A 27001-nucleotide genomic window follows, 5' to 3' on the forward strand; every position below is an offset into this window, starting at 1 on the left:
GTTTCTGTTTCTTTCTGTAATTCTGACTTACTATTTCAGTATATAACATAACTGATTTACTATTGTCAGCTACCTTTTCTATACATACAATATTTTCAATGTAAAAAAAAGTGGTAATAGTGAATGCAGCCTGCTGCTGTTTTCAGATAGCATCACAAGGGAATGTTTTGGGTTTTTAGATATACAATCTTAATCTAGTTTAATTTATGTGGAAAGCTTATTTTGTCCTCACCACAAAAAGAAATGAACAATTCTGTAGATGATTTTTTCTACAGAATGATGGAAGAGCACTGGTGGCCATAAAATAGTAAAATGCAGTACATCTTGCTAGTAGAAAATTACAGTATCTTTAACAAAATGAACCTGCAAAGATCTTTCCTTGATTGTTGAAAGTATCCTGCCTTAAACAGTAGGCAATATTTTTTTATCTTTTTTTATACTTCTGCTTACTGTCAATAGGAGTTCACAGTCTGCACTATGTCTACCTAAATCTGCTTAGAGAAAGGAATGGTAAGTCAGGTGTATGACATTGGAAAACCTACATTATTTTCTTCTGCTTTTCCTTTCTTAACTCTAAATGTCTCAGCACAAATTAAATAGCATAGATAGGAAAACTTGTCTTTCTCACATACACTAATTTATCAGTTCTATGTATAATATTAAATCCATGCTACACAATTTTATAAACATGCCACCAGCTTCATAAACACTGGGCTTTGAAAATTGCTTGTGGAAAACTTAGGATCTACTACTGAATCACATTCAAAAGTTATTATAGGTAAATATAAGGCATCATGAGGTCTTGCATGAAAGATCAGAAAAGAGCATTCTGTATTATTGGTTTGTGAACCTTCTCAGGTTACCCAAGAGAAGCCATCTAAAACACTAGCTGGTCTGGAAAAGGTGTAGAGTAACTGGTACTGCTGTGTTATGGGAACCACTTTCTACAACTCCCAGATTATCTTCACATCATCGTATTTGAGATTACAGAGATTGGGTAAAAGAAAGCAGATGGAGATGTGGGTTTATATCTTTTGCTCATGTCAAAATGTTTGTTGTTAAACTGTTCTCATTATTGGAATCTGGCACAGGTCATAGAAGAATGTATTTGGGTAATCTTTTTAAAATTTATTACTGATTTACCTGTCTTTTGCCCTGGTTATGTAATTAAAGATAAAAACAATTATTTTTTAATTCTGTTTCCCAGTGGTGGGCTGCTATTTCTGGTGACAGTAATAAATTTATTTTTATTTTAAGTCTAGCAGATTGCACAACTCTGGTTTTACTTCACAATCTTTATAGATAGAGCTACAGCCATTAACAGCAGATTTCTGCCCTTGTATTCTAAAGGCACAGATTCCTGGCCAAACTCAGCAGTCATAGAACCAAAGAATCATACAATTAGTTTGGTTAGAAGAGACCTTTAAGATCACTTCAGTAGTGTTAGAATATGACTAAAAGTCAATTCCTTATCCTTTGAAAATAGGTCAGGAGATAAAAAGGGTAGAACAAGCGACACATTAACATGGGTTGAAAAGAAAACTCTAGATATAAAAATTTATAAAATTGAAGTGGGATACATTTGATTTTCGGGAACTACAGTGAACCAGATCCTTTGAACATTTTAATTTATATAAGACAGTTTGTATAAGCTGACTCCTTTGAAGGTGTTGGAATTAAATTCATATATCAGCTCTGATTTTCTGAAGAATTCAGTCAATGTATTTTCTTTAAAGCCAGTGATCTTTTTTACCCCTTCTCATTCTGGTGACAGATGATATTTTAATGATTGGAGAACTAGAAATAAAAAGCTGACTGTATTTTTCTTTCCTAATGACACTTCTGATCTCCTAAATAAACTGTTCTGCATTTTCCAGGGTCCTCCCTCCACAGTCCAATGCCAGGCAGTAAAAATGGAACTTGCATACCCTAAGTCTATTTAGACTGGTTTTCCAGAAAAGCAACTTAGTCTGATCTCTGAATTTAACCTCACATCTAAACAATGCAGCATACTGTAACTATTGGCTCTTTAGCCCTAAACTTAATGAGCAGAAATTTCCTAGATTATTTTTGCATTCCAGGACTGCTATCACACAAGATTCATGGGGACATGAGGAAGACTCAAGATGCTAAAAAACCATATATATATATGTAGGTAAAAATTATATTATTCCTCAAACTATCTGGTGAGCTAGCATTTTCTTCTAACATCACTAATTAGGTCTTGAAAAAATTCTGTGGTGTCACAGATGTTATTGCAGAGGAAACCACGCTGGCAAGCAAGAAGGAAATAATAACAGTGCTTTTGTTAATTTTACAGAATAGAAGGCTTAACCCTTTTAGTGTTAGAACAGGGCAGGATATGGTGTTTTATATGAAATATTTTCATTCATTTGAAGATGTTAGTGCTTTTACCCTGGAAAGAGTTTTGGTACAGACTAACTGGACAATTCACATATGCTTCCTTTGATTATGTTCCCAGGTATAAATGGGACCATATAAAAAAGATGAATTTTTGATTAGCAGGAGGACAACATATCAGAGGTTCATTGGACTAATCTGGCTTCAGTCTTGTTGAAGATTGCAATGCAAGCTGTTATCCATTACCATCTGTATGGCAGATTACCTCTGTCAAGTGGGCAGTTTGCCTTATCTCTCTCTTTGAGTGACCACATTCACACCTCCCTCGGGAGGGGACATTGCTGATAACAGCTATTGAATGTCACTGCATGACTGATAAGAACTGTAACATCCCATTGTGAGATGCTCTGCCCAGAGGGAGGAGCCAAGCATTGCTACCCAGATATAATCCAGAAGATTTTGAGACACTGTCTCGGCTTTCTCCACGGGATTCCCCAGAGGAACAGCAGCTGTCTCTTCTTCCACGGGATCTTCAGAGGAAGAATACATCCTTCTCTACAGATCCCCCTTGCTCCAACAGAACCACACCTGATACTTCAGGAGGACAGCAGCCACATTTCCAATTGGACTGCTACCAACACCCTGACCCACAGGGTGTCAGGTTGGGTTCTGACTCTGTCAGTGTTGTTCTAGTGTGCTGCATTGTTTATTTTATTCTTTTTTTTCTTTTCCCTATTAAAGAACTGTTATTTCCTGCTCCCATATTTTTGCCCGAGAGCCCCTTGATTTAAAATTTATAGCAATTCGGAGGGGTGGGGAGGGTTTACATTCTCCATTTTAGGGAAGGCTCCTGCCTTCCTTAGCAGCCTCCTGTCTTTCCAAACCAAGACAAGTCTCTACTGATAAAACTCAGAGGAAAGTCTAGCTCCAAAGACCACAGAGAAAAAAATACCTTTGATACAAGTGAAAAATGGTAATAGAATGTCATTTTCAAAAAATATATGCAAGCAGTTCTGGTGGCTGCCCAGTCAGTCTTGCCTGGGCTCCCCAGCCACAGCCACAAAGGGACCCTGCACCTTAGAGCCAGTCTCTGGGAGCAGGGTTGGGCTTGAGGCCCTGTCAGTGCACCAGCTCTCCTTGTAATAGTGGGAGCTGAGCTTCCAACGCTGACTTTTGCTTTGTTTAGCCTCTTAATTTATGTGACTGTCTCATTCCTAAGCGCATCATCACCTGCATGGATGAGGACTGAATAGTTAAGTACTTTCCTATTGTAAGGTCAGCATATATGCTGCTGTGATGGGAAGGACTCCAGGGGTGTTTATGCCCAAGGGTGGAGAACATGAGAGCCTGAGAGGAATAAAGCATAGCTGCTTGTGAGTGCTGTGTTTTCAAGGCAGATGAACAATTTGGTGAATCTGGTTATTATATTGGCCAGCAATGAAACAAAAAACCCCGGGCACATCATGTCCTTCGAGCTGAGGATTTTCAGCAAGAAAATGTACAGGGAGACTAGAGTTCCCAAAAGCACTTATTCTAAGTTCCTAATTGGTTGTGGGTGCTATTTTTAGACATCCTCACCCACCTGCCAGGGAGAAAACCAGGAGCTAGTTACCCCCATGTTAGCAGGTTACTGGGAGTGCCTCAGTACCATCAGCCTGGGGTGGAGAAGAGCATTAGGCAATTCAGGAAGCATTTGGCAAAGCTATTAGTAAGGACTTCTCCCTCGCTAATCACCTAGTTGATATTTATGATACTAATCAAGATAATAGCTGTCCCTGCTTGTCTCTCTTCTTTTCCAGTCTGATGAAATGCTGTGCTCTCTTCCTGCTAAAGAAGACAAGTGGAGGTGATCACAGAGGGTGTGGAGCTGTTCTGCAAGAAGTCAACAGGCAAGTGGATATGGCTTAAGTTCAACAAGGAAAATACATGAGACTCCCCTGTTGAGTTTTTGGTACATAAACTTTGTGAAATTCACCTTTAGCATGTGGGTGGACTGCCGTTTTGGGTGATGATGGGGAATGTAGCACTAATTTGAGAGTAGGTGATCATGATATAAAAGTGATTGTAAGGCTGCACCCTGGTGCTTATCTCTACTCCCTCTATTGTTCATTTCCTATCTATTGTTATGGTTATCACTTACAATAAAAGGGCATTGATTTACAAAACACTTGAACTTTATTAGCAAGGCATTGTTGTAAGATGATGAAGTCAATTGAGAGTTCCACAGCAGAAGGAGGAGGTGGCTTGATGTAGTGTGATGTCTGTATTTGCTGGTTGCAATGATTTGCAAGTCTGGCTCTTAAAGGTCTGGGCTTATATTTCCTGCCATTGCCAGCATATTCCTTACTGTAGTTTGCAGTAGTTCTGTCTTGTGTTTCCTTGTCCAGATTGCATCCAGCTGCATGTCTTTTTGGAATTTTTTTGCCATTCCAGCTGGGTGGCCATACTAGATTGGAGAAGAAATCCAGTTACATATGACTCCTTTTGAAGCTCTAGATAGCATAGGATTTACAATTTCTGTTGGTGTTTTGTTGGCCTCTGGACATAAGATTACAAAATATATGCTCATCACTCTTTTTTTTTCCCTCTTTTATGGTTCCAACCTTGACCAGAAATTTTTCAGAGGGGTAATAAGAGATTGCAGAAATTTGCTTCTTGAGGTTATGGGTTAACGGGAAAAACAAAGAACAGATAATTGTTCCTGGTTGTTTCATTTCCCCACTTAAAAACATATATTTAAACCTTTATTAGAGCCTTGAAGCAAATACTCCATTTAAGGTCTTAGGTTTGAGGTTTTTTCCTTTACTGTGCAAGATCAGCATATTGTAAAACTCCTGGGAATACTGATCTAAAGGGACAGGGAAGGGTAAGCAGAAGAAGTATTTAGTGATGGATATTAAACTATTCCAGACGGAATCCTTGAGGGAATATCTTTCAATAGAAATCCCGAAGTGGTAAGACACAAGCTGGGAAAATATTACACCAATATATTTTACAGCCTTCTGAAGAGCTGTTGGAATAATACGAGGAATGTTTTCCTTTCTTGCCACATTCAGTTTCCTCCTGTGTGCTGGCAAAACGTTAAGCATCTTGTGAAATACTGCCTTAAAATACATGAGTGCTAACAGGTTTCCATAGTTATAAACTGCAGGACTGAGTGTGGCTACCTCCAGTGAGCTGTTAGAAGCTTCTGTAGCTCCCTCCCCTCTCCCTGTCCAGTAGTGGTTCCTCACCCTGCATCTGCCTGGGGGATCAGAGCAGACCCCCAGTGGCCAAGGAGCTCCTTAGAGCACTGTGACACTATCCTGTAGATGATGCCACTGCTTCCCATGCCATGAATAAAGACTATCTTTGCAGTACTTCTATCATGTGTTAAGACAGACAGAGCATGGCCTGAAACACGCATGGTACAATCCACTACTCAAGTTTGTGAACAAAAAAGAGAATAGGTTATGCACACACAAGACAAATTTACTTTCCTGTGACAGAGTTTGTAGCAGAAAAAATTCCTGTTCTACTTAAAAACCATGTATGTTGTCTTGGAAATAATGTAATTGAATTTCTGTAGGCAATCTTAGATGTCTTCTCCCTTATTTGCTTATATGTGTCCATCACATTTCACACCACATGTAACATAATCAATAAGTGTGGTTTGCATGCATCTATCATATAATTTATTCCTCTAATTTTCTATATTATGGCATTACAGAAAATTAGTTTTGTCATAAAAATACTATATAATACACTTCATAGGATTTAAATATTTTTCATTATTGGATTGAATCACATGCTTTAAAAAGATCAACAAATTACTGTTTGCTATATCACTGAGTTGAAAATGCTGCCTCCCCAAGCACTGCCTTTTGCTCTTGCATGCAGCTTTTGGCAATAATTAGCTGCCTTTGGGTGTTATGTGAGGTAGAGACCACTCATTGGAAATTACCAAACTGTTATAAATGAGGATTTTAGTGAATTTAAGGAAACTTATGATCTATTTTCAGGAAAATCTTTGGGGTTTTGGGGGTTTTGTTTGTTTGTTTGTTTGTTTTGGATAGTGGAGAATCAGAAAAAAAAGTCTTGCCAGAGAGGAAATGGAAGATAATTTGAAAGCATGTGAATGAGCTGGAAGAAAGAGGATTCCCACATTTTCACTCATACATGTTTTCATCAGCTAGGAAGGTAGGGTCAGAGAGCCTTACTGAAAATTTTCTGTGCAGTAAATATTACTTTGAATTCAAGGTTATTTGTCAGGAATTTGACAGAGAGCATGAGTACCAAATGTTTAGCTGAGTTTGTTTCTTGTGGAGTAATATAAGTTCAGGCATGAGAGTGAGATTCTGGGCTCTGTCTCTGTGTTAGGGTTGGACATGGACCAATGCTGGGCTTTCAATTTATTGTACTTTGCCTTTCTGTCCAAGACAATCCATGACTTCCTCTCTGCACCTTATTCACCACGTAGTTCATGTTCACTGACAGGAAATAGAAGTGGAAATGTAGCATCTCATAACATTAAAAAAATCTTTTAATATCACTTTGTCTTTGAATTATGGATATCAGCACTGAGAACATTTACCAGACACTTGACTGTGGGATGTGACCTGCCCCAAGATGACTTCATCAGTGTAAGTCACCATTTCCACTGCTCTGATGTGACCCACTGGGAGGGGTTTGCACTAGAAAAGAGTGTGCCAAAGTGTCAGCAGGATGTGCCAGCACCAGATAGATATGGATGGGATGCACATACATTTCTATTAGAGGAAAGCAAATTCTCATGGCATAATGTCCATGCTCAGATGAACAATTCTGTTGTGATTGCATTACTTTCTCAGCCATGACCCTCCAAAACAAACTTATTTTCCCTGACCTTTAAGGCCTTTTGAAAATCACTGTGGTGCCCAGAGCATAAAATAGTATACAGTTTAGCTATTATACATCTAAATATACATGCATGCTGAGACCCAGATCTTATCTATGTTCTTTACTTCTTAGTGCATAGTTCATTTGCACTAAAATGTGTTGCTGATAGTAGACAGGTTAACAGGATGATCCAGTTTTCTCTATAAAATCAACCTATCCTTATCATTGATGCTGTATCTACTCCTGGTCACATATTTAATAACACACATACACTCAGAAAGCTTGTTGATGAAACAGCAGCTTACTTTAAAGACTACCTTTAAAATGTTGATTTATCTTTTCTGTATTTCATGGGAAAGACAGAAGTTTATAACAAAAATGTCAAGAAAAGAGATGAACATGAATCAATCTACTCTAGGATCAATACACTACAGCCTATTGATCTGGCCTCTATAAAAGCAATAAATCTGCTACAAGAAATCTCTTTTTCCCCCCAAGACTTGACTGAGGTCACATGCAAGATTTTAGTGGACTTTTCATCAGGCAGTTTTCTCTTACTTATAAATGCAGAGTAGCTTCTGGGATATAACATGACCTTAAGAATCCTCTCCTGGGACTGCAGGATAGACTCAAGCCTAGATCAAGCCTAAGCAAGGAGTGTAATCAACCTCTAGAATCACAATGCAGTGTGGCACAGATCTCTTCAGGCGTCTCCTCACCCCAAGCCAGAGAGCATCATCAGTAATTCCTAGTTAAGTAAGGGTGCAGTCATTTGCCAAAAACCTTTCTTTTCAAAACATAAACATCTCTTTCTTCCTTAGAGAAGGGAGAAAAAGACCAATTTTAAAGATGGGATTTTTTTTTTCGGATCACACTATCTGATCATTCAGAGCACAGCAGTGCAAAGAAGAGCCCAGATGAATTTTCCATTCACAACCACACAATGAGAAGACAAGTTTAGTCATGGGCAGTCTCTATTTATATTTCTCCCATACATCCAGAAAAAATGGATATTTTTCTCAGAAAATTGCAGAAGAATGAATTAGGTAGAGGCTCATTTAGCACAGACATAAAGCTTTGAAGATGTGCCTGGCTGCTGCAGTCTCTGGATAAGGTAGCTACCTGTATCTCCTAAAATTATCTTAATCTTAATGTAAATCTCCACTGAAGATACTAGCTGCTCCTCTCTGGTTTGAGCACCCACATTCCCAAAGGTGGTGTTGCTTTGTGATGTCCAGGCTTAATGTCCTTGAAGCTGCTTTTGAACCCCCAGCAGATTTTTGGCAGTAAATAGCTACTTACCCTCTGACGTGGAAATCCCCAGAAAGGCAATGAAGGAACTGCAAAGTGAGATTGAGCTGTTTATTAAGTAAGAATGACATTTTGTACTGAGTCTAATTACTGCAGTGTCTGTTCAGAAAAGGCAGCTCCAAAGATCCCTCATGAAAAAAATGTTGGTGACAAAAATGTTCCTCTTCAAAAGAGAGATTATAGTTGCAATATCCAAGGGTTCTATTTGAACATACTAGCATCCTGACATGCTAACATTTCACAGTCAAACAGACAGTGAAAAAAATATTAACATCAACTTCTTCTCTGTGGAAGAATTATGAAAAGCATGAATTAAAGTCAATCAATCCATTCTGGCATTAAAATAGGAGTAACTGGATCCTTGCTTTGAGTTGTAGGAACATTGGCTTGTCTACAAAATCAATGCTTTAAATATATATGAATTAAATATTAGGTCAACACTTTTGGTTATGGTATTTTTCACTCCTTTTGCTTTAAATAGGCAAGAAAGTCATTACAGAAGGCCTTTCTCCATTAAATCCCCTGATCTATCACTTAAGTCACCATCTTGTGCCTGTAACACAAATTCTATTTAAGTTTTCCCATAGGACACAAAAATAATTTCAACACCTATGAAAAGAGATATGGATAGTATTTTTCCACAATACTTGTAATTCCTTTAAGAGTCTTCTTTTTTTAATGCACTACATGAAGGCCTAACTTTTTTTTCTGCATTGCCTTTAGAAAGTTTTGCTGGGGAAAGACATTACTAGCTAGTAACAGCAAAGTATGTTTGAAAAGGCAGGTTTTAATTACAAGTATTGTTCTTTTTTGCTGAGTTGCAAGTAATTTGTGAAAAGTGATGTTATTTGGCCAGCAAAGAGACCTCGTGTCAGAGATGGAAAAGCCTTGTGCACACTGTTCTAAACACCAGGACAAGGACTTTCAGGTGTAAGAGGACTAGCACAGCATTTGGCTGACATGAGCTGAAAGCTGTGCAAGTGGGATCGATAACTACTGGGACTTCTGCCTTTAGCTCTTGATTTATGAAAATCACCCGATAGCATTGATTTCTGTTGCTATTATGTGGCTGGGTAGCTTGCTATCAGTGCTTGCTATCAGAAAGTAATTGCAATAAGAAAAAAAATTGTTTATCAGAAAACCAAATGTGTGAACAAGCAGGAGCCAGCCACATGATCCTCAGAAATCCATGACTGTCCAGATTTTGATTAAATTTTATTTACAGAAAAAGAAAGTAATATTTTAAATAGATGAAACCCTATGCCCTGCCATGAGGGTGTTTAGAACTGTGTACAGGACAAACTAAATGCACTTTTGTTATAAGGCTGGCACTACAACTATTTATATGTATAAATTATCAATTTTAAAACTTTACATGAACATGTATTTTACATTTTATGCAGCCAGAGTAAAACCTAGGCACTACTGTTCAGAATAACATCTGGCCAATGTCCTACAAAATAGATGAGTTTTATTAGAAAAATTAATTTAAGAGAGGAAAACAAATCTTTTGTGTAAGTTTTATTAGCAAGCTATTCAGAAGAGAATTTAGGGAACTGTATTTTCATGGTTCTGCATTAGGAGAAAAAATTGCTTTAATTAGGTATGGTAAGTGATCAATTTTGCAACCTATGAATAGGAGGACAGTTCTAGTAATTACATATAGGGTAAGATGTCCAAGTGCTTAAACATCTGTTCCTAATTATCAAACTTACAATATAGACAAAACTTACATCTGTATTAATTTTGTATAACAGAAACACAAATCAAGAATATTTTATTGTGATCTTTATATAAAAATGCAAATTCTATTTTTAATGAAATGATTATGCCTTGTATTTTATGGGATTTATTATCTTCCTGATGCAAAAAAGTCTGTATTTTAGTATAAAGGCCCTATACTTGTAGGATAGGAATAAAAGGCAGAAACACACTGCTTTAATTATCTTAAGTAGTCTAGAAACATTTTAACTTCTCACTCAGGAACTTTAAAAAGAAATCTTGGTTTCTGTTTATTTGTTTAACTTATATCATATCTTAATCTAAAGCCAAAATGGAGGACCATAATTCTTGACAGCTAAGGCATGAGATTTAAAATGTATGCTCACTAAGTTGCTTAAAAATTTTCTACTCATAGGTAAATGGAAAATAAATAAAAAGGCAGGGAGATGAAATAAGATAAAGCAAAATCACACTCCCCCATGTTGAAGACTATTTTTGTATTCATATGGATCTGAAACAGGTAAGAAAAACCAGAATTCTGATTTTATTCCCTTTATAAGGATTTTTGTTGTCTCTGATTCAGCAACTTAAAAAAATAAAATAAAAACCCAAACCACACACACACATGCACACAAAACACACCCAAAGAGAAAAGTCATCAACAACCCAACCCAGACAGCTCTACTATCTCACTGGCATTTCAGTAACTGCTGTAAATCAACTGTAATTTTTCTTGCCAGCTAGAGATTTCTCAGAAATTAAATTTGCCTGTGCTACAATTGCACAGCGGCAACTTTAATTATAAAACCCAGGTAATAAATGACTGCTCATTCATTAACTAATAGAACAGGAAAAGTGGCAAGTCTGATCCCTAACAATGTCTATCTTCAAATATACTCTCGTTCTGATTTTTGTTTACATCACATACTTATTCCTTGTTTTCCTTGGAAGCTATGGGAAAACTAGAAATGTGAAAACTCAACAACTGCAAAGCAGCAGGGAAGACACTTTAAACACTTTATTTCTGGCATTCTTCTTCATCTATATTAATAATCAGTTAATGTCTTTGAGAAAGAAAAGACATAGAAAAGATTTTGAGATCTGGTTTTATCAGTAGAAATCTCTTTAATATTGAGAACTTTGATATCTTGTCTGTCAAAATTTATGTTTCTGGCTGTTATAGTTCTCTGGCTTGAAATCCCTGGCGATGCAGTTAACATGTCTATGGCTCCAGTCTTCTGATCAGAGGATTGTGGATTACTGTTTTCCTGGACATATCCTCTAGTTTATTACAATGCACTATTTGGGGCAGACTTATTTCTCTGTCATCAGGATTTACTGTTTAATTCCAGAAACACTGAGATACACTTGGGAGAACACTTGGGAGAAAGGGATGTGGTTTATGGGGAGGAATATCTACTTAAAAAGAAAGTAACTTTTAAATTAATCATAATGCTATCTATGGTAATTTTCTATTTAAATTCAAACCTAAATACTTGCATTGGATACAGCTCTTAACTGATCAATCCACATCAAAAAGGGAAAACAAACCTCTCTAAAACACAAAAATGTACATATGGATATCTGCACTCAGATTCCTACAAAAATGTTAGCAATTTCAAATTCATTGAAATGTTGTTTTACAAAAATATTATACTCTCAAGATTTACTGTTTTCCCTTCTTTGTGCTATTTATTTACCATATTGAACTTCTGTTTACATAAATGAAAATCTCAATAGTTGCCTCTTTTACCCTCATAGCCATACTTAATTCCAAGTTCTTGATGGTATGATACTTGATAGCCATAAAATTAACTGCCTAGTGCAATATTGTCAGACTGTGCATGAAGTGCATTTACCAAACAACTTTGCTCTCCTTGCACTCTGCTCACTTGCTAACTCCCTGCAGGACAGTTTGGAACACCCCAGGGCTCCTCAAGCAGCTGACAACATGCCACAGACATCCACTGCTCTACCAGAGATGCACCACAGGCCAGTAAAAGCTGCAAGTTTAAGGTCTGGCATTCCTCAGGAGTTGCTGGAACAAGATAGGAGCAGTTAATCTTATCAGGAAGCTGGAAATCTCACTTCCCAAAGAGCCATTTTTACACCCAAACTGCTTTAGGAAAACCTTGATAAAACACCTGATTGTGGCTGACAGGTAGCTGAGCTCCCTTAGCCATAACAACACTTAGAGTGCTGTTTTTTCTCAAGACAAGGATTTGGAAGATACTGGTACATCAGATACTCAGCCCACTTCAAACAAGGCAATCTTTAGCAGATGTTTAGACTAGTCAAAGCCTACCTGGAAGTTTATTACACATTAACTAACTCAAACCTGGTTCAGGCTGGATGGCTGGAAAGGAAGGGAAGATACCAGTGACAGCTGAGCTCTCACAGAATGCCATGGGTTGAAGAAACCTTAAATATCATCTAGTTCCAAACACCTTGTCCTGGGCAGGATGTCACCCACTAGAGCAGATTGCTCAGAGCCCCATCCAACCCGGCCTTGAACACTTCCAGGGATGGGACGTCCACAGCTTCTCTGAGCAACCTGTTCCAGAGCCTCAGCAACGTCACAGTGAAGAATTTCCTCCTTACATCCAGTCTAAATCTCTTCTCTTTTGGTTTAAGTCATTTACCCTTGTTCTATGACTATCTGCTCATACAAAAAGTTCCTCTCCCTCTCTTTTAAAAACCCTTGTAAGTACTGGAAAGTCACAATGAGGTCTCCCCAGAGCCTTCTCTTCTCCCAGGTCTCTCAGCCTGTCTTCATAAGAGAGGTGCTCCAGCCCCCCATCATCTTTGTGCCCCTCCTCTGGGCCTGCTCTAAGAGGTCCATATACCTCTTGTGCTGAAGGCTCCAGATCTGGACCCAGCACTCCTTGTGGGATCTCACGAGGGCAGAGCTGAGGGGCAGAGTCACCACCTCAGCCAGACAGCTGGGGTTCCTTCTTGTTTATCAAATTGTTCACTCCTGCCCAAAGAGGTCAGTCCCAATGGTTGCCATCCTTTCAGGGCATCTCACTGGACCTAAGACAACTCCCCAAATCACTCTTTTTTTTTTTGCTCAGAATTGCTTTTCTGCCACCTTAGCAAAGGAGATCACCCATCGAGGAGTCCAAAGTGTGCCAAAGCAAGTGCAAAGAGAGGTGTGGGGGGAAAAGGTGCTGAATGAGTTGTTAGGTCAGCTCAAGCCATGACAGGTACCTTTGCCCTCACTCCTGCTTTCAGTGTGACCTAATATTAAGGGTGCTGACAAAGGAGCTCTGTCAAGTCCTGTGGCTGCAGTTGGAGGACACATCACACCAAAACACGGCTGCTCTGCCGTGATACCTGCACAGCAGGCAAAGGAAAGGTACAGCTGCTGATGCCTCAGCTATTTCTGTGTAGAACTAAGCCCCCAGTGAAGGTGGATGTAAGGCTCTGGACTTTGCACTTTTGAAGAGGCTGAGGCAGAAATACATTCTCTTCTGCCAGCACTGCAGAGGAGAGGTTGAAGCCTGCAGCAGAGGGATGGGAAGGGCAGGTGGGGTTAGTGACCTCTCAAGAAGCCATGGCAAGGTGTGCTAGCACTGGTGTGTCATCCCTGTACAAACACTACCTGCCTCTTGGCCAGAGGGGTTGTATAACCATACCAACATTGTCAGAAAAGTACCTTCTGTAGGCAGAACTTCAGTTATTTTCTCACTAGATCATGAGACATCAGCTCTACAAATCATGCTATGAGGTATTAAGAGTACTGTTTTACAGTTTCTCTTTGATACAAAGAATACTCTTCCCTTCTTCCCTTTCTCTTGCTGAGGCCTTTGCAGTTCAGCCCTTGGCACTGAAGAAGTCTGGCTTTCCAGCAGGAAAAATCTGAAAACAAGACTCAAAATGCTCAAAACTCCCTGCTCTAAAAAAGTGTGAAGCAGTTCATCTGTAAATTCTCTTGTCAGAAAAATAGCATTAGTTTATAACTCATATCCAGGCTTGACTGACACCAATTATTCTAATCCTCTAAAACAAATCTCCTTAAAATCATTCTGCCAGCTTGCTAATGTCCTTTTTTAGTCTACTGAACTCTAATGTGTGCCATACTGGCAGTGAAAGCAACAGATATGCAGGATTCAGAAGTTTTCAAAATTAGATGAAATGGAAAATAAGAAGGCACAGAATTAATTTTAGAAGTGAAAACAAAATTCTCTATTGTAAGGATAAACAGAGCTTTATATGGCAGAGGGATTGCTCATCTATAATTGAATGATGTAGGATTTTTAATTAAATTGTGGTGACACCTTTCATGCCTGAGATGCACAGCACTGTAAACAAACCTTATGCATGTCCAAAAGTGCAGGTGACGTGAACTGCCTGATTTCACACCCTCACCTTTGTTTGTGCCCTGTGCAACACTGACATTGTACATGGTCTGTGATAGCTTTGTTTGGAGAGCAGTGGAGTGGTCACAAGAAGTGTTATGGAAGGTTCAATGCCTGGTCCTGTTCCAGCTCTTTTGTTCTTCTGGGCAGTTCTCATCCACTGCAGTATACACTGAGAACTGCTTTGCCTTTTTATTGGCAAGTTCATGGCTTAGCTTGGGAATTACTGCAATTGCAGCCCAGCATCTCTCAACTCAGCTTTGGTACCCCTAAGGGGAATGAGAGAGCTCTTGAAGAGTGTCTGTGGGCTAGGCAAGAATTTGTCCTTTCTTGGTGATGAACAAGGTGATGTGTGATAGAGGCTGTGATTGCTCAGGTCACAAACTATAATGATGGAATGAAAACTGTTTCTGGGTGCAGCCTGCATGCATGGAGAGGTTCTAACCTAAGCAATCACAACCTCTATCACACACCTTCATTATTATCATCATCAAGGAACAAAGAGATGAAGTAAAATGACACTGGTAAATAAAACTAAATAGAATCACTACTCTTTGTTCCTCCTGATGTTTTATCCTCACATGGAACAGTAATGCATCTGACTGCTTTGCAAATGGTAGAATGAAAAGCACATCATGCTTCAAGGGCCAAAACACTTTGTCCACCAGAAAACCTGATTTGCCAACAAAGAGCAGCACATGCCCTCCTGAGGAAGACATGACATCAATGGTGGAGGAATAAAAGTATTTCCAACTCTGAACATCACTCTGCAGCTGGGGCTGTGGACTCAGTTTTCTAAGACAAATCTCTAACTCTCTAAGGTGACTTTTTCTGATGGAGACCTGGAATCTGTCTAACTCATAATTTCAAACTTTCAAAAGGAGAGAAATAAAGCTGTAAAGACTAACTTTCAGCTACTGCCAGAAGGCATCCCTCTTAGCCCTTGACTTGTCAAAATGGCATCATTATACTTGATAGAAAGGCTGGAAGTTCAGTGTTTACAAATACCTGATTCTGGTACAGGACTGTATATCTGCACGTGTGTGTGAACAAGAAAAGGGGAAAAATCAAAGGGTTTTGGCACATAATGGCTTTTATATAATAAAAATGTGTACAATAATATGCATCAACAATATTTCCTAATGTATCCAAATTTCATAATGTTGAGATTTTGCAATTGAACTAATCTTGCATCCCTTGCTTATTATGACAACTGCTCTTACCTATAATACATGACTGATTTCTTAGATAAGCATTAAGGGATTAATAAGATTCAGAATTGTATCTTATTAATTATAACCCCACTTTAATGTGAAGTGTGTACCTAAATCAAATAAGGTCCTTTGCCAGTCCATACGAATTTATCTGATGTAATACGAATTTATCTGATGTAATGTTGCTCGGCTCTCGACAGAGCTGTCAGGGACTAACTTTAGAGGATTAGACCTGTGCTTAGTGCTGTGCACTGAGGGTAGACACCACTGGATTCAAGGAGAACAAACGTGGAATACGTGACCCGCTCCTGCATCTGCCGGGGCCTGGAGTTTGCAGCTCGAGCAGCACGGACTGCTTGTAATCCCGTCAGGATTCGCGACGTGAAAGGGAAGAAAAGAACCAGCATAAATTTTGCCTTTTTTGGGGGTGAAATGTGCCGGGTTCCAGCCGGAGCCGTCAGGATTCGCGACGTGCCGTGCCGTGCCGTGCCGGTTGCTGAGCGGGCTCGGGGGGATCGTCCCGCACGGGCAGGCACACACACGGACCGCATCCCGCACGGGCAGGCGCACACACACACGGACCGCGTCCCGCACGGGCAGGCACACACACACACACACACACACACACGGACCGCGTCCCGCACGGGCAGGCACACACACACACACACACACGGACCGCGTCCCGCACGGGCAGGCGCACACACACACGGACCGCGTCCCGCACGGGCAGGCACACACACACACACACGGACCGCGTCCCGCACGGGCAGGCACACACACACACACACACAGGGACCGCGTCCCGCACGGGCAGGCACACACACACACACACGGACCGCATCCCGCACGGGCAGGCGCACACACACAGGGACCGCGTCCTGGGGGCTCGGGCCGGGGCTGCCCGTGGGTTGCGGGTCTGTCGGTGTGTCGGTGTGTCTGTGTGTCTGTGTGCGCGGACTCCGCGGGGCCAGCGCAGGTGGCCGCCGAGCAGGGGCATGGCTCGGCACACGGACAGCGGCTGCGGTGCTCTGTGGCATCGGTAACTTCACAGACACGGACTCAGGCACGGCCGCCCTGTCCCGCCCGGCTTGCCCGCGGGCAGCGCCTCTCCGCAACGTGACTTTGCTTCGGTTTTGGTTTCTGTGGAGGCTTCTCTTGTTTGTTTAGCAAAACCCGGGCGTGTTGCGTGTGTGAGCGGAGCAGAGCGGCTGTCTGCTGTTCGCTTTTCGGGAGGCATTTTACTTGAAAGCATGCTGCCCGGTCGGAACAGACCCAACAGCGACCGTGGGACCGTACTTCGTGGCCGGCCGGTGCAGGGACAATGTTACCGGCAAGGGGCACGCGCGGGAACGGCGAGTTTTGGTTTGGGACGAATTTTGTCACGGTTTGACCGCAGCTGTCCCGTGGTGGCACGAAGCCGCCGACGGTCCGGGAGGTGCTTCCTGCCAGAGCCAAGCAACCTGGCGGGCCCTTTGGGATAAATAATTCAGGGAAGTGCTGTTTTGCTATGTAAACCTTTTGTAAAAGGTACATTTCTCGCTCAGAAGAACTGCATCTGCCGCTTAATGCAACAGTCCCGTCTGGTGCTGAAAGTGCCGCTGCGGTAGGCGGAGGTAAGAGGCGGCCGGAAAGCCCCGGCGGGGCATTGGCAAACTTCACTTGGGCTGTTCCAAGAGTTCCGGAGCGGCGGAGCAGGACGAAGCAGGGCGAGGCGAGGCGAGGCGCGAGGGTCGCAGCCGACATGCAGGGGGAACATTCCTCAATGGCGCTGCCCTCGCCCACTCCGGGGGACCGCGGGCCACGCCCCCCGCGCACGTGTGGGAGCCCTCGCCGCGCGTTCCCCGCGGGCCGGCCCCGCCCCGCCCCACGCGATTGGCTGTCCGGGCCGCCGCGGGCGGGGAGGGGGCGGGGCGATCGCGCCGCGGCGGGCGGCCCCTCCCACGTGCGGCGGCGCGAGCACACATCCCGCACGTAGCCGGCGCGTTAATCAGCGCGGGGCCATCTGCCGCCCTCCTGCCGCGGGCGGGGGCTGCCCGCGCCCTTCCCGCCCGCCCCGGGCCGCTCCCGCACACTGCCGGGCGCCGGCGGCGGCAGCAGCAGCAGCGCGGGGCTTCGGCAGCACCGCCGCTCCCGCAGCGTCGGGCCGCGGTGCGTAGCCGAGCCCGCAGCGGCGAAAGTTTTGCCTCGCCTCGCCTGGCGTCGCGCCGCGGCGGAGCCCCTGCCCGGCTCGGCCTGGAGCGGGCGGCGGCCCCGCGGGCATCGCCTCCCAGCGCGGGCGCCGGCGGAGCAGCGGCGCGCCCGTCCCCGCCGCGCCATGCCGCTGGGGCACATCATGAGGCTGGACCTGGAGAGAATCGCCCTGGAGTACGTCGTGCCTTGCTTGCACGACATCGGCTTCTGCTACCTGGACAACTTCTTGGGGGAGGTGGTGGGGGACTGCGTGCTGGAGCGGGTGAAGCGGATGCACCGCGACGGGGAACTGGCCGACGGGCAGCTGGCCGGCCCCAGCCGCGGCGTCGCCAAGCGGCACCTCCGCGGCGACCAGATCAAGTGGATCGGAGGCACGGAGGAGGGCTGCGAGGCCATCAACTTTCTCCTCACGCTGATAGACCGGCTGGTGATGTACTGCGGGAGCCGGCTCGGCAAGTACTACGTGAAAGAGCGATCCAAGGTAAGGGTCCGCGGGGCCCCGACCTGCTGTCCGCCCGCGGCACCGGCTCCCAGCCGGCCCGACCCGCCTCGCTGCTGCCGCTGGGACCTGACCGAAACTTTCCGCGGGCGCTCGCCCGCGCTGTCGGGGGTGCCTGCGGGTGCCCGTGGCTCGGGCAGTCCCGCGGGGCTGTCCCCGGGTGGCGGAGGCGCCGTGCCTGCCGGCGGGACTCCCGTGACGGCAGCCGCTCTCCAGCCCTCGCCGCCGGGTGCGGGGTCCCGCTGGAAGCGGGGCCGCCCCCTGCGGGTCCCTCGCCCCGCCGGTGCCAGCGGCGCTCCGGGCCGGCTCCTCGCCGCTCCCTTGCTGCGTTTTCGCCGGGCTTTTCGGCTGCCGGACCCCGTCCGGTCCTTTGCCTTTCCACCTGACACCGGCCGTCACTTCTGCAGGCGGCTCTTGGCTCCTGGCGGTGGGCTGGAGCCGGCTGCACCCCGCTTCTGGTTGTGCTCACCCCAGGTGCGGACAGGATGGACCCGTGCGGGGCGTACCCCACGTTGACCACGTTTCGCGGGGGAGCAAGCTCTCCATTCTCTCCCTGCGAACGAACGTCCCCGGCTCTGATCCGATTGTTTGGATGTTTTCGCACATGTATTATTATCCTGAATAGTTTCGCGGTTCCAACTCTTGTCGCCGTTCTACAGTTGAAGAGATTATCGTTACTGAATTGAGTATGCACAGAATACGGGATGTTTAGTGGCTTGAGCACAGCAAACTTTTGTTTTAAAGAGATAAGTTGTTTTTGCCTAGGCTTTCTCAGAAATGGAGGCGAAACTTGTATTATTCTTTCCCAATGAAGTTTATTTGCACTGGCAATGACATTAGTGTGGGATAACTTGTATTTTCTTTCCTTACCTGTTTTGCTACGGCAAAGTGAACTAGCTTGGAACTAAGTTTACTTTGTTGTCCTGAATGCTTATTTCTTTATTTCTGACTTGACATAGTACATTTTCATAGTACATTTTCAGAGTACAGACTTGACAGAGTACATTTTCAGAGTACAGACTTTAGAGTATGCCAGAAACAAAACAATGAATCTTTTAAAAAATGACAGTAGGGAGAAATTAGGCATTTCTCTAGATCCTAACTTGCACTGGACTAAGGGCATGTGTGAGTGGTACTGTGATTCTCCCCTGAAAAATGAAGAAAAAAGTACAGTGATGTTCACCAGTTGCTTGGGAACACACTGAAACCTGTGCATACACCCCCACACATTTACACACAGCAGTGGGAATAAAAAAGGTTCCTTACTCTTTGCTCCATTGTATTACTGATCATCAATTCAGTTAAAGCTTGGGTAGGTATGTTTTAAAATGTGGGTAGGTTGGATTGTACTTATTCCTGTTGAGACCCTTGTATTGGGAGGCATAAATAACCTGCCTTGGCACACCTTAAAGGTCATCCCCATCCTTTCTCTGGGTGATTTCTGTTTACCTGTTTACTACTGAAAGTGCATTTCTGGATAAGGGTGTGTGTGTAGGGGTGGATATTGTCTGTGTGTGGAGGGGGGGGTGGTTAAAAGTTGGATTGGAGTGAAAAGGAGGCTGTCCAGCCTTTTTACAAGGTATTTGTAAAACAAATCAGCTGGATGAATGAAGGATGTTGGTGCTGGCTGGGAAGAAGCATGTTTTCAGCAGTGACTTTGGGTTGTAGAGATGATTTTAAAACAGTTTTGGTGTTTTTGAAGGCATTCTTGTACAAATAGTAAAAAATAGAACAGAACTTGTTTTATAAATAGGCAGCAAGCTATTTACAATGAAGAAAGAGTTCTGGCTCTTGTGCTTTAATGTGAAAGTTGTCAGACTCCAAACAGCACATGGAAGTGCTGCACAACAGTCTGGGACTGAAAGGGACTCAATATCTCAATATTGTTTACAAAACCAAATGCAGAGAAATTTTCATCAGATGTTAATGGTAACCAATCCTCTTGTTATAATAAGAAGTACCATGGGTATGTGAGGCTCTGGAATAGCAGCTGCTGTCTGTAACTGAGATGTGGGATGCCTTCAGCAGGAAGATTATTCCTGTGACTAACAACTGATTACTACAGTGCGTGCAGGTTCCCACGTCGGTTTAAGACATTTCCCTTCCACCATAAAATCTTATTCTGCTTTTCATCTGAAGTCTTATGAATGCATACACAAAAATCTCAAATTTAAATCCAGTATTTTTATCTGACAGATTATGCATGTAAATGAATGCCCACAAAACTTTCACAGCTTAACATTTGTGGGGTTGTGGGGTGTTCATGGGCAACTGGACCAGAACATCTTTGTGGGACATGTGCTGTTGTAATTTATTGTTTTGGTATATAGATATTACTCAAAACTAAGAGTTCAGAACAATTGGTTTAAAATGTAAGCATTTAGGTACATGTTAACTCAATTTGTCATGAAAATGTACTTATGTTGTATGAGCCCATCATTATTTAAAGGTTTATTCTTTTAATAAGTAGTATGACTTTAGTCTTCAGCCTAAGTGTTGGAAGAAGGCGAGAGATTTGCCTGGTAAATGAACTTAGGTCAGATTATGTCAGCTCAGTGTGAAGTGTTTCATATTTTTGTAGCTACACAAACATAAGTCCTGAACAACTTTTGTCCAATAATTGAAATTTTCCTTTCAGCTAAATGAGAGAAACAAGTCAGTTGGGATTGTGCTGTTGCCAAATTAATTTCAAGAGAGTTAAGATTGCATCAAAGAAAATGAACAGAAGTAAAATTTTCAAGGGTGCTGGATATTCATTGGAGCTGCTGGCTGACATTTGAGGGCTGATCATGAAATGTAACCTGCCATCTTTGCAGACCAGTGATACAAATATATCTTTGGTGTGAGTTGTATTTTAAAATACTGGCTGGTTGAATGATCAAAGCATGGTTAAAGGTTGATGGACGCAATGCATTGCTTGTTGGCTTTTGTATTCTCATCAACTAGTCTCCATTTTCTAGTAAGATAATGGAATGGTTCCCCTTTTCTAGTAGGTAAATGACTAAGGACATGACTGAGGCATAATTGACCCAAGTTCACTCTTCTCCTCAGAGTGAGAAGATTGATGTCCTTGTGCAGAGGGATGTTCTGGCCTGAGGACAGAAGTCACTCTGTTTTTGAGGACCTGTCACTACTCTGCTTTACTTGGTGGAGAAAAGCTGGTGGGTGTTTCAGGTCAGAAGCAAAGCTGCAGCTTGCTCTGTGAAGCCAGTCACCCAGAGTGCCTTCTGGATCAGGTGATGCTCCAGGGACTGTAGGTGAAAGGATGATGTGCTGCAGCTTCTGACTCCCCAGGTCCCAAAGTTCCTTCTTGGGGTTAACTAGCATTTGCAGGGGCTTGAGGGGGGTGCCCTGTAGGAAAACACTGTACTATAAATTTCTCCTTCAAGACTTGAGAAATGTTTTGGTCATGGGTGGAGTGTCTTTGGAGGTTTTTTTGCTGTTTTCTTAGGAGACTCATTGGAGTCTCCTAAAAAAATGAGGAGTCTCCTAAAAAAATGAGGAGTCTCCTCCTCATTGGAGCCTGGGGGAATTTGGAAGTCCCTGATGTGAGTAGGCAGGGGTAAGACTATGGCAGGAACCAGGCTGGCTGATGGGTAGAAGTGTTAAAGCTGTATTTGCAGTGGGGTGTCTGCATAATTCATCTGCTGCTGATGCCCTTTTCTCATTTGGCCTCTGCTGGAGAAGGGCAGCTGTCCCTGTGGCTGGGCAGGGTCCCAGAGCAATGCCAGCAGTGCCTGCTGCCCTGGGTACCCCAGCTGAGTCAGCTCTTGACGTGCTGCCAGCACTGCCTGGGTCCTCATGCTGAGGGGTGGAAGGTACTTTGAACTGGTGTGGCTGCACTCTCAGTGGACTCTGCACCTCCTGCTCTGAGTCACAGATACCCTCTTGGGTACCACCAGGGGCTGAAATCCATGTCAGGGCTGCCACTGGGGACTTTGAGCCCATCTTGCACCTGCTGGACACCAGTGAGTCCTGCTGGTTTGAAAATAAAGCAAGAATTTGTAATCTTAAGAGCTGCTCTGTGCTGAAGGAAGCCTGTGACTGACGTTTTCAGCTCAGAACAGAACTGCTCATGTTGTGTCAAGTGTATGGCCTAAAGTTAAAAAATAAAAAAGTGTTTTGAATGTAAGATTAGTTAATTTAGAAGTCCCTATGGGATGTGAACCTTCTCAAAAACTTGCTTCCTCTGCTTGTTGCCATAACACAACCCTGGTGGACCCTCTGTAATGGTCACAGGAGAAGTAGGTCTTTTGGTAGCAGTTCATAGCTAGTGAGTGTTTGCTGGAAACCAGAGTGGGTTCTTCTGCCTATCAAATGATGGGGTAGTCCTAGGTAGGTTTTGAAATATGGTCTGCCTAGCAGATTGTTACCAAGATTTCTGTTCCTGAAGATTGAAGAAATGGATGAGATGTTACAGCAGTAGTTTTATAAAGTCCCTTATAACTCAGGTAAGGAGGTAAAGTATTTTTGCATTTATATATGAAGAAAGAAAAGTGCTGTTCTATAACATTCAAATTCTATCCTTTGCAATTAAAACACAGTGAAATGCTGAATTTTCTGACTTGAGGTACTGATTTGAAGAGTGAGATAACAGAAAACTAGCTATAGTAGAGTGGTACTGCCCCTTGAGATATACTGGCTTATTGTACTTACAAGGTATTTTTGATACTTGGGTAGCAATGTGCCTTACAATTAGTTTACAGTGGGAGGTCTGATGAATACCACCATCTAGAAGAAATATGCATAATTTTTCTTCTAATCAAATGCACATGTTCTGCCATAATGCACAAGTTCAAATCTGTTCTTCTGGCCAGCTGTCAGCAGAGTCCAGAGCCCCTGGAACTGTAAATACAACAGACAAGTCATTTTATGATATGAAACTGAAGAATTCAGCATTGGCACAGATCCTAGTGTGGTTGCTTTGGCTCAGTGTCAAAGCTGATGTTTATATCTGTGTTTGTCAAGCAAGATTAGTTAGCCTGGTTAATTATACACAGGAATGTATAATTTTTACTTGACAATCAGATGAGTATAAACTTGGGCATATTAACACTTGTTTTTGTTCTTCATCAAATTATTCTCAATGACTTTTGAAACTTTCAAAAGAACTACTTCTCTGAAAGAGGCACTTGGAGAATCTTTTTGATAAATTCTTCTTTCAGCAGGGACAGGGTATTGGAGAAATGGATCAATATTTCACAGACAGCGATGGACATGTCTGCAAGTGGGTTCAGAAACATGGGAAACCTCTAGGGAATGGTGTTTGAGTTAATACTCAGGTGTTGAAGTTGCAAGCAGCTTGAATTCAGTAGCTATTTTGTATCCTCACTCTTAAAAACCTGACTGTAGTGCACTGGCAAACATTTCATGGTAGGCAGTGGCCAAAACCTGCTGCCTTCAGTGTGTGTTACACCAGGGCCTTTGGCTGCCAAGTGGTCCTCTTGGTCCTCCTTTCCCCCTCTTGCCAGGGAAGTCTGTATCCACCCAGTGACCTTCATCACACTGTGCCAGGAGCTTGTCCATGTGCTCTACAGCCGTAGTCCCAGAGAAAGGCAGAAGGTGGTTAATCCTATAAATGAAGGGAAATGTCAGTGCTCTCAGGCAATGTAAAGATATGAATGGTCTGTTTATCCTGAGTTTGTGCATGTGTTTCTGGCATCAGGGCAATTTTTTTTTTATTGTCTGTAGTTTTACAGTCCAGCAGTTCTTAGTGAGTCTTGATAGACTCTGGTATTACACAATGGTGACAAAGCAGTGAAGTTTTTCCACAGTCTGTCATACATTGGTCATGCATTTTCTGCAGTAACTTATTTGTTGCTGTGCCTGTTCTGGTAGCAGTTCTTGCTGCTACCATGTCAGCTCTTAGTGCCAGGGACTTGCAGAGGTTGCCTTACTGGTGTGCTGGCCAGAGCTTGATCACTTGCAAGCCCTAAACAAGTAGGTGCCACTCAGTGTGCTTTTCTGTGAGGACCCATTGCTCACTGAATGCTAGTGTGACTGTAATACAGGGGCATTAAGGCCTCTGTGTATGGGAGTGTTTGTCCTTTGTACCCACGGGGATGTGTGTGTGGCATCACAAGGTGCGGTATCCTTGGGAAAGCCACTGGGGAAGTGACAAGATTCAGAGTTCAGTGCCCTGTCCTGCTGAGCTTGCATTTTGGAAGGGAGGAGAGCTGGCCATGGAATCACAGAATCAATTAGTTTGGAAAGGACCTCTGAGATCATTGAGTCCACACTGTGACTGAACACCACCATGTCAACTAGACCATGGCACTAAGTGCCACATCCAGTCACCTCCAGGTACAGTGGCTCCACCACCTCCCTGGGGAGCCCATGCCAATATCTAATCACCCTTTCTGCAAAGAATTTCTTCCTAATGATCCTTGCTATTAATATTTGTGTGCCTTTTCCCAAGGTAATTGTTAATGAATAATTCAGTCCATTTCATACAGTTCATTGCTAATAGCAGTATATGTTAAAATGGACATTGATTCTGATAACACTGATGCAGTACAGGAAGTATGCAGTAAAAGTGGCCTGTTACTTTGCATTAAAGATTCCAGCTGTGTTAATCCCAATGCCTTTATTTGATTTCACAGTAAACTCTTCTTTCTCTGACTTTCAAATTTATCTGGATGGTGGCTCAATGTAATTCAGACTTTTCCTGCATGTTGCTTCCTGGGAAATCTGCTTGATTTATTACATGGAAGTATCCTCTTCCATATTGCAGAGATTTTTTAAAAATTCGTTTTCCTGAGGTGGTGGTGGAACAGTACTGCAAGTCCTTCCCATTTGTGTGTGGAAGGGATGAGAGAGGGAGGAGATAGAACCACAGTGATCCAAACGTGTATGCATTTTTAATTAGATGAATTTTTGATGTTTCCTGAACAAACTCAATACGCTTGGAAAAATCAATACTTTTATCAAATATTTCAAGATGACTCTTACTAAGACAAGGTACTTTCTTCTCTTTTGTTTCTTTGAGGTAGTCACGTTTTTTCTCCTCCTCTTGCAATTGGATTGAGTTTTCCCATTGTGTAGCAGGCCAGGGGCAAGTGGTCCCTTGGCACCAGCAGCCCCATAGCACTCACCCATCTTGCAGTGGATGGCTTGAGAGAATGAGGAGGTTAGGAAGGAAAGCCTAGGAGGAAGTGTTACTGGTTTTACCCCTGTGAAGCAGGGTGTGTGCATACCAGCTTAAAGCACCGGGTTGGATTTGCCATGACTGTAATCCTTCTGTCACAAAGCTGAAGACTGAAACAACATTGTTAGAAAGCTGCCAACAACACATCTCCCTAAGCTTCTGTGAAAAGGCTTTATTGGTAAGGTTTATTAGTAGAGGAGCTCTTGGGAAGAGGTGTTTTGGAAACTGCTTCTGGTACCTGTGCCTATGGCTGATGGCTGCTGTGGTGGGCTCCAGGGTGAATAACTGATGCAGTGGTACAGAACTTGGTGGGGCTTGACAGAAGATTTTGACTGATGGATAACACTACGTAACAATTTGGTTTAGACCTGTTACTGCTTTGAAAAGATGTTACTGAGTTGGTCAGAAAAGCAAGAAGGTCTCTCAGTTCAGTCAGTGAGGTGAAGGAAGATCATGAAGGAGGCTCATGCCAAGTAAATCATCTATCTCCTACTGTTTAAACTGTTCACAGGCACGTCATCCCATCAGCACACCACTCGTGATCATTCCTGTGAATGATCTGGGGAGAGCTGTAAGCTCTGTTTCCCCTCCATCACTCACACATGTGCATCTAATATCTCGCAGTGACAGAAAGAAGCCCTTCCCCCTACAGTCATTTTTCTCTTGACATTGTGCTTTGATAAGATTAGTAGGTGAATAAACTTAGTGCCAACATGCAAAGCACTTAGTAGAAAGCAGTTGATTAAACAACCTACTTGTTGCTCTGATTTTTCACAAATAAAGTAATCAAAAAGATTTTTGCTGACCATAGTGGTTCCATGGAGGCTTACTAAATGTTCATGTTTAGCTACCCAGATAAAAATGAATAGTCTAAATGGCAGGAGTACAGCATAGCACTCTATCTGCACTGACTGGAAACAGCACAGTTTGTCCAAAGCTTTGCAGTTGGAAATGGCAGAGTAGCCATGTCTTTTGCCAAACATCAGGAAATTGCATCTTGCTTTGAAGCAAAAAAAGATACCCATTTTGAGTCTTGTGTCTATCTAGTTCATGTGAATCCTTTTGTCAAAATAAATAGTCTGTTTTCTGTACTTTCTTTCTGAACCTGAAAATCCAAACAAGATACATGTCTGCATTTTTCCTATCTGTAAGTCATAATATAATTAATCATTGCTTATGTGTTCTTGCACTGTATTTTTTTATACAAAGTGATAAGACAAATGTTTTTAAAATTTTGGCTCCAGTTCAGCAATTCACTTAACTACTTTTTCTTAAAGGCAGTTTCAGATCAATGGAACTTCAAGCACATGTTCTGGTGCCTGGCTTAGACTATGCTAGA

General features: G+C 42.9%; 1 protein-coding gene across 1 annotated transcript in view; it reads left to right on the plus strand.

Moving 5' to 3' along the window:
• Nucleotides 1–17773: 17773 nt before the first annotated feature.
• Nucleotides 17774–27001, plus strand: part of EGLN3 (egl-9 family hypoxia inducible factor 3) — a 28016-nt gene continuing 18788 nt past the window's right edge. The window contains exon 1 of the mRNA XM_071426916.1: nt 17774–18497. Within this exon, the coding sequence (XP_071283017.1) occupies nt 18141–18497 (357 nt within the window). The 5' untranslated portion in view covers nt 17774–18140. The remainder of the gene's footprint in view (nt 18498–27001) is intronic.

The sequence above is a fragment of the Agelaius tricolor genome, unplaced genomic scaffold, assembly GCF_023055355.1.
Source record: "Agelaius tricolor isolate 1412-34295 unplaced genomic scaffold, bAgeTri1.0.p SCAF_5, whole genome shotgun sequence".
NCBI classification, from domain to species: domain Eukaryota; kingdom Metazoa; phylum Chordata; class Aves; order Passeriformes; family Icteridae; genus Agelaius; species Agelaius tricolor.